The 8,190-nt window shown below is 51.7% G+C and overlaps 1 protein-coding gene across 1 annotated transcript; it reads right to left on the bottom strand.

The window, feature by feature from the left end:
* Positions 1-1,128: 1,128 nt before the first annotated feature.
* LOC101281374 (retinoic acid early transcript 1E) lies at positions 1,129-7,419 on the bottom strand. Its single transcript, XM_049695626.1, is given in 4 exon segments — positions 1,129-3,304; positions 3,686-3,825; positions 4,485-4,821; positions 4,909-7,419. Coding segments are annotated over 3 exon segments (921 nt in total). The 5' UTR covers positions 5,443-7,419; the 3' UTR covers positions 1,129-3,304; positions 3,686-3,775.
* Positions 7,420-8,190: the final 771 nt, after the last annotated feature.

Here is an 8,190-nt window from a genome sequence, read left to right as displayed (position 1 = left end):
ACCGGTGGCTCGATTTTTATTTCAGTAAAATGGTTATTTACTTTGCAGCTCTGGAAGACAGTATGACATGTAACGTAGGTAGGAAGTGAAGCACCGCTGCGGATGAGTGTGGATGAGAATCAGCAGAGAGGGTGAAGTTGGGGATAATTCAGGGGGAAATCTCTCTGGACACCCTGGAAGCTCCGGATGGGCCCAGTGGAGCAGCTGTGACAGGTCAAGCCGCAGCCTGGCCGGTGGCGCCCTCTGACGTTGGCTTGGGGTGCACAGCTCCTCTTAGTCTCAGGGGAGAGAGCAATGGCTAGAAGCCAAGGCCCTCAGCTATTAGGGGCACAAGTGACTCACACCAGTTGTGTGTTGCTTCCTGTTGGTGTCTCCAAGCTGAGGCAACCTGGGTCAGATCATGACATGGTTGGCCTGTTCCAAGTCTCTCCAGATCTCAGACCACACCCCACAGCTCCTTGTAAGGAGCTCAGCTCTGCTGGGAGACGTTCCAGCTGATTAAAGCGACAAGCCTAAAATGATAGAGTTAAGCCTTTGATCATTTACTGTGAGAGCACAGCCAGAGTCTGAACCCAGAGGCTGTACCAACTCCCCTATTCCATTTTCCCCAATGGAATGGCCTGTGTAGGGTGGCCTCACTGTTCAGAGACCGGAGTGAAAGGTTCCAGCAGCTTTATGAACCCTGAAGTGGAGGCAGGGGAAGGACTCGGAGGGGAGAGACCTGGGTCTGAGTCAGAGGGGGGATAGGGTCTTCCAGGTTTCTCCGTCCTCTTCATTTAAAGAGGCCTCGGCAGAAGCACCAGAAGAGAACCTTGGCCCAGGGCCTGAGAAAATAAGACCTAGGAAGGAGGGCTCTGGGGCTGGGAGTATGAATATTTGAAGAGAGAGACTGCAGTGCCTTGCTGTCATCAGTCTGGGGCGGGGAGGGCAGCTCTCCACGTGAGGCCGTGAGGCCGGCCAGAGAGATCACAGAGGTTTTCAGCCCAGAGCCGGCCTCCTCACCTCTTCAGGGAGAGAGTCACTTCTTTTGTTTTCCCATCACCTCTCTGTTCACTGACTTGTACCATCTTTCTCTTCCATTCCACCAAGAGTTAATTCCAGTCCCTGCCAAAAGTTTTTTTTTAAATATTATTTATTTATTTGGCTGCGCTGGGTCTTAGTTGCGGCCCATGGGATCTTTGTTGCTGCATGCGGGCTCTTAGTTGCGGCATGCGGGATCTAGTTCCCTGACCAGGGATCGAACCTGGGCCCCCTGAACTGGCAGCGCGGAGTCTTAACCACTGGACCACCATGGAAGTCCCGGCTGCCAAAAGTTTTGGGAGTTCAGGCAAAGTATCAGTCACACAATCTCCTCCCCTTTCTCAGGCTCTGAAGACCAGGGAGACCTATTGGGGAACCCACACCAGGAACAGGGATCTTCCAGCTTCAGGTAAGGTCCCAGGCTCACATTTTCAGTTCCCTGTTGTAGGTACTCTTGAGCTGTCTCCACCCTTCCCTACCCTAGCAACCCAGCTCAGCCGTGGACACCCACTTCATCATCATCTTAGCGTCACCTCTCTCTGGAGCCAGTCCTGCTGTAAACTGGTTCACTCAGAGCCCCGTAGGAGGGGTCAGGAAAGAGGCTCGCTGCCAGGAATGCAGCACCAGGGATGAGCCAGGAACTGTGGACACCCTTAACATTTTTCTCTGTGTGATAAAATACGCATAACAGAATTTACCATCTTAGCTATTTTTAAGTATACAGTTCAGTGATATTAAACACATTCACACTGCTGTGCAATCATTACCCCCATCCTTCTCCATAGATCTTATCACTGTACAATTGTAACGCTGCACCCATTAAACATTAACTCCCATTGCCCCCTCCCCTTAACCCCTGGCAACAACCTTTCTATTTTCATAAAATCTATCTTATGATTGTGTCTACTCTAAGTATCTCATATAAGTGGAATCACACAGTATTTGTCTTTTTGTGACTTGCTTGTCTCACTTAGCAGAATATCCTCAAGGTTCATCCCTGTTGTAGCATGTCAGAATTTTCTTCTTCTTTTCTTTGTTTTTAGAATCTTCTTCTTTTTAGGGCTGAAAAATATTCCATTGTGTCTACATAACACATTCTTCTTCTTCATTCATCCATCAGTGGACACTTGGGTTGCTGCCACATTTTACCTATTGTGAATAATGCTGCTATGAACATAGGTGTACAGGTATCTCTTTGAGAGCCTGCTTTCAGTTCTTTTGGGTACATACCCAGAAGTGGAATCGCTGGATCATATGGCGATTCTAGTTTTAATTTTTTGAAGAATGGCCATATCGTTTTCCACAGCAGCTGTATCATTTTACATCCTCATCAAAAAATGCACAAAGTTTCCAATTTCTCCACAACCTCGTTATGTTCTTTGCTATTTTCTCTTTTTTTAATGGAAGCCATCCTAATGGGTGTGAGGGGAAATCTCACTGTAGTTTTGATTTCTATTTCCCTAATGATTAATGATGTTGAGCAATTTTCATGTGCCTACGGTATATCTTCTTTGGAGAAATATCTGTTCAAGTCTTTTGCCCATTTTTCAATCAGGTTGTTTGTGTTTTTGTTGTTGAGTTTTAGGAGTCTTCTATATATTCTGGATATTAATCCCTTATCAGACATATGATTCACAAACACTTCCTCCCTTTCAGTGGGCTGCCTTTTAACTCTTTTGATACTGTCTTTCCACGTGCAAAATGTTTACATTTCATGAAGTTCAATTTGTCTATTTTCTTCTTTTGTTGCCTGTGTCTTTGGTGTCACGTCCAAGAAATCATAGCGAGATCGAATGTCGTGAAGCTTTTGTCCTGTGTTTTCTTCTAAGATTTTACAGTTTTAGGTCTTATATTTAAGTCTTTTGTCCATTCTGAGTGCATTTTTGTGCACTGTGTTAGGTAACAGCCCGGTACAACTGGGCACACAGAGCTCTCTTTTATTTCAGGTGCTGACCCTCCCTTTGACGGGAAGGCCTATGAGACACAGTGGAGAGGCTCCTCCCAAAGGTACAGGAAGGTGGTTGGACACATTTCCTTTCCGCTTAACTGCGGCCGTAAGAGCTCATCAACAGCCGTGGGAAGCAAGGGGCTCTTTACCTTCTCGGTAAACCCACCTCTGAGTAGAAGATAATATTATTAGATCAGCAGCCAGACTGTGATCAAGGGTCAGTTTTTTTCCACCAAGGGTTGGTCTAACATTTCCACCTTCTCCTGGTCCAGGGAAGAAACATCAGATGATGGAACGGCTGTTAGAACATCAGGTAAATTGTTGAACTAAATCACTCTATCATCAGAGAACAAAAAATGTTTTCATCAGAGGATGGGGGAACCCTGGGTACCATCTCAGCAAGACAACACCCACCCGGCCCGCAGCCTTTTGAGATCTTAGACCCGGCCCGCCTCCTGCCCCCCACAGAAGTGGATGCCTGGTTTCCCCTCCCCTCACTGCACTGTCCTGCTGCCCATACCAGCCTCTTCTACCCCAACAGCAGAGTAATCCCCAGCCATACTGGGAAGTGTGGGGGCCCAAGACTGAGAAAGTGCAGCATTTCTAGGTAGAGATGGATCAGTGGACAGGCGCTTGGGTGAGACCCGTGGTTCACCTCTCCCAAGTCCTTACCAGAACATGACAGGCCCAGGAGCCAGAGGCCAGCCTGATTCTCACCTGCTGTGGTCCCTGATTTCTTCGTAAGTTTCACGACGATGAAGCCAATTAGGACGAAGCAGGTGAAAATCAGTGGGATGATCCATTCAATTAATGGATGGATGCAGACTGGTCATTATTTGGGGCGTTTAATGGTGGTTCTAAAACAAACAATAAAGCAAAAGCCGTGTGAAACCTAAGAATACACCTTCCTCAGCAGCTAGTGTCCCCAGACAGCACATGTCCCCCCCCACAAAGTTACTGACCCATTATGTGAAACCACTGGGGTAGAAAGATGAACAGGGGTTGTGCCCTGTCCTCACGGAGCTCATATTACTGCTGAGGGAGATAGCCAGTGTCCATCTGATTATCATGCAGGTGGCCCTGTTTACTGTGGGGAGTCCTTTTGAGGAGGACACATCTGGGGGTGCTGAATTCTGTCTGGGGAGGGGTGAGGGCTTCATTAAGTGACATCTGAGCTGGTTAAAGGATCACTACAACAGGAAGGAGAGAAGGCCTGGAAGCACAATACATATATAGATCTGGGGACCACCTAGCAGTGTCGGGGGACTGGGTCATTGGTTAATGGGGAAGGGGGCTCCTTCCTCTGCTGAGGGAGGTGGGCTAGGAAAGGAGGATGCTGGCAAATCCTATGCTATGCCCGTCACTGATTCTCCAGACAGGAAGTCCACCAAGAGATCAATCACTCCATCCATCCACCATATTTTCAATCGCACACACATATGTGCTCACATCCACACAGGGAAGGCACTAGACCTTTGAAGAGAGCTACCATCTCCTCCACACCCTGCTCAGTTACCCGTGGGCTCTGGTTCCAGCATGTTCTCCCAGTGTTCTAGGAATTCTCTAAACCAGTGACTGCAGTCTCCCGCTGAGATCTTCCTAAAACACTCTGCCAGCTCCTGGCTGTTCTCCCACTCCTCTTTGACCCCTGTGGCTCCAGGAGTGATGACTGTCCGGTTCACGTTCATCGCGTCAAGGAGGGCTGTGTGTCTGTTGATGCTGAAGTGCAAGGATGCACCAGTGCATCGCTCTGCTTCGCGCTGACAACACAGCGTGACCTGCAGCGTGGGCGGATCTGTGCCCCTACACAAAGAAGCATCCTGGACTGTCCACAGTCCGTCCTCCCCCGTAGCTCAAGTGTGTCTCTGCACATCTAGAGGCCTGTGCTCTTCTGTCCATGACTTGCCCTCTCCTGCCCATCAGGTCCACCAGGTCTCTCAGGTTGGACCGTGTTCCGTTCTTTCACACGAAGCTCCTTCCCTGCACGTGCTCTGCTCCTTTCCCTCTCTTGCTGACTGTCTCCAGCTACCCACCCGCTTCGCATACCCACCCCTGGTCTCCCTTTTGGCCAGTGTGATGACAGGCAGGACCATCCCGAGCTCTCACCCCACTTCTCCCAGCATTTGGCTCAATTCTGTCTATACTTTGGTGGCATTTACCTCCCCCGCCAGGAGACCCAAAGGTTTGACCTTGTTTCTGTCACTGTCATACTGGAGGAAAGGCTTTGTGTCCACTGAGCCCTGGACTTCACACCAGGGCTGTCCAGGTCTGGACTGAGCTCTGACAGTGAGGTCGAGGCAGAGAGAGTGAGCATCCATGAGAGAAAAACACAGGTGTGTCCCCAGAGATTCCCCACGAGGGGCCTGGCTGCAGAGGGAGGGGTCTCCATCCCAGACCCCCTCCATCTGCCGCGTCCTTAGTCCTGCCTCACCTTTAACTGTCTGAGGTTTAATTAAACACTTTGAGGCCACCATGGACCCCTTGGGTGCACACAGGAGGATTCACCTGACAAATCTTTTTAGCGTCATGTACCAACTGTTGAGGTACCAAAAATTCAAGACGGTGTCTGTACTCCAGGGACTTAAAATCTATCTGAACAGACAGGACTTTCAAAAAACGGGAAAAAAGACACCATAGGACGACACATGCCACATTCATGATGGGTCCCGGGTCATCAGGAAAGGCTTCCTGGAGTAGGAGGTGGGACTTGGCAGGAGAGGGAGAGCTGCCACACGAGCACAGGTCAGGCACCCTGCCTTAGGCTGGGGTCCCCACACCTCCGGGGCAGCCAGTCCAGCTAAACCACACCCTCACCATCCTAAGAGCACTGTGGACAGGTGCCTACCACTGTGGAGCCCTTTCCATTCCTGCCTTCCTCCCATCCTCCCCCTCCCCAGCCAGGTCCCCAGATCCCAGGACGCTCACTGCCCAGAGTCTTCCTGGGTTCTATCAGCAGCAGTATCAGCAAAAGAAGGCCTGTAGGACTTCCCTGGTGGCGCAGTGGTTGAGAGTCTGCCTGCCGATGCAGGGGACACGTGTTCATGCCCCGGTCCGGGAGGATCCCACATGCCGCGGAGCGGCTGGACCCGTGAGCCATGGCCGCTGAGCCTGCGCGTCCAGAGCCTGTGCTCCGCAATAGGAGAGGCCACAACAGTGAGAGGCCCGCGTACTGTAGGAAAAAAAAAAAAAAAAAAAAAGAAGACCTGTAGTGTGAGCCAGCGACATTCCTCCCAGCAGTTTTAGGGGAGTAACCCGCAAAAGGTAGCCTGGCGTGTATCTGTACCTCCACCTCTGAGCACTGCCCAAAGTCTTCAGTCCAAGACTGAGGAAGCCCTATTGAAAAACAATGCAAAGAACAACTACACCAAGGGAGCATTTTGCAAGTATTCGAAATCGAATTCTTCATTTTTCTTTTTCAAAAAGGGATGATATTAAAGAAAAAAAATTCACTTTAGGACTTCCCTGGTGGCGCAGTGGTTAAGAATACGCCTGCCAATGCAGGGGACACGGGTTCGAGCCCTGGTCCGGGAAGATCCCACATGCCACAGAGCAACTAAGCCCCAGCGCCACAACTACTGAAGCCCGTGCGCCTAGAGCCCGTGCTCCGCAACAAGAGAAGCCACCGCAATGAGAAGCCTGCGCACTGCAACGAGGAGTAGCCCCCCGCTCGCCGTAACTGGAGAAAGCCCGCGCGCAGCAAAGACGACCCAACGCAGCCAAGAGTAAATAAAATAAATAAATAAATAAAAATTCACTTTAAATAACCTACCCCCTTCACCCCCCCCAAAAAAAACCCCTTTTGTGGCGTGAGCAAAACTGCTGGGGGTTATGATCTCCTCTTCCCTCATTCCACCAACCACTTCCTCCTCTAACCTTCCAACGAAATTCCTCTCCCCCTTCTCCCCGCTGCCTCTTTAGCCTCCCTTTCTCATCTCTCCCTCCCTCTTCCCATATTTTCTCCCACCTCTAGTCTGCATCCTAACGTCTCCAACTTTCTCTTTAATGATTAAGATTCACTCTCACCAAGTGCACCCCAGTGTTAATCAAGCTAGCTGCAGGCAGAGCGCACCTGGTCTATCACCGAAGGCGGATGCGCAATACAGTCCAACCGTCCTGTTGGAGCCGAGACTCAAGAAAAGCTGGGACGTTATCACTAGCTTCTGTTCTTTGCACCTTGCAAACTCCTCCAAGGCCACTGGAGGAACAAGCTCAGAGCAAGGGTGCAGGAATTTCATTCCTTTCTTATCAACCATCAGTCCCCAGCCTCTCCTGCCTGGCAGTTCTCCTCGTCCTGCACATCTCTCCCCTCACCCCACCCTCTTCGCCCCGGCCATCCCCCGCGCAGTTGCCTAAACACAGCGGTCTCAGGGGTGGTGGCTTGGGGATGGCGGGATAGGACTGAACCCTTGGGGGACCCGCCGTGGGGTCTACTCGCCGCGCACTCCTTCCCTTCTCACCCGTCTCCCGGGCCGAGCGCCTGCGATCGGTTGGGCGCGGTCCTCGCCTGCCCGGTCTACCCAACGTTGCTTTCCCAGCTTGAGACTGTCGCTGTTTGCAAGCACAAGAGAAGACTCCGAAAACTCTCTCCTCGGGGTTTTCAGTTTGAATCCCTCAGTCTTCTCTCGAATGTTTGTCTCCCCGACGTCCCGCCCCCCCGGCTCGGCCAGAGCTCGGCCGGCTGCGTCCCGAGCGGCGTCGCGGGGAGCGGGACCCGCCGCGGCTACAAAGAGGAGCCCGGGCCGAGCTCCCGCGCTCCGGGGAGGCTCGCGGGGCCGGGAACAAACAGCCTCTGGGAGACGTGGGAGGACCCGGGCCGCGGAACCGGGTAAGGTCTCTGCGCCGAGAAGGGTCGGGGACGCGGGGCGACCACGAGCTTCCTTCCTCTTGCCAACCTGGGCGGGATTTGGGGACCCGGGACTGGAGACCGACAGCTACTTCTTGCCAATTACTCGCCACGAGCCACTCAGAGACGACAGGTTACAACTGCACTGCGCCTTTCCCACGGAAGCCGGCTGACTTCCGGGTCGGCTCCACCCTATTTCCTAGGACTTGGCCCCGCCCCCCACGCCTACTCTACTACTCCCCGCCCCTCCTCCCACGCTTCCTAATCAGACATTCCTCCCCACCTACCTGGCAGCGGCCACAGGGCAGTCGTTCTTGGGTGGCGTTCATTGCAAGTCCAGCTAAATAAATAGATACAATAAATAAATAGAAGTGCATGG

This window comes from Orcinus orca, chromosome 12, assembly GCF_937001465.1.
Source record: "Orcinus orca chromosome 12, mOrcOrc1.1, whole genome shotgun sequence".
NCBI lineage: Eukaryota > Metazoa > Chordata > Mammalia > Artiodactyla > Delphinidae > Orcinus > Orcinus orca.
The sequence above is the reverse complement of the archived record's forward strand: the minus strand, read 5'-3'. Positions and strand labels throughout refer to the sequence as shown.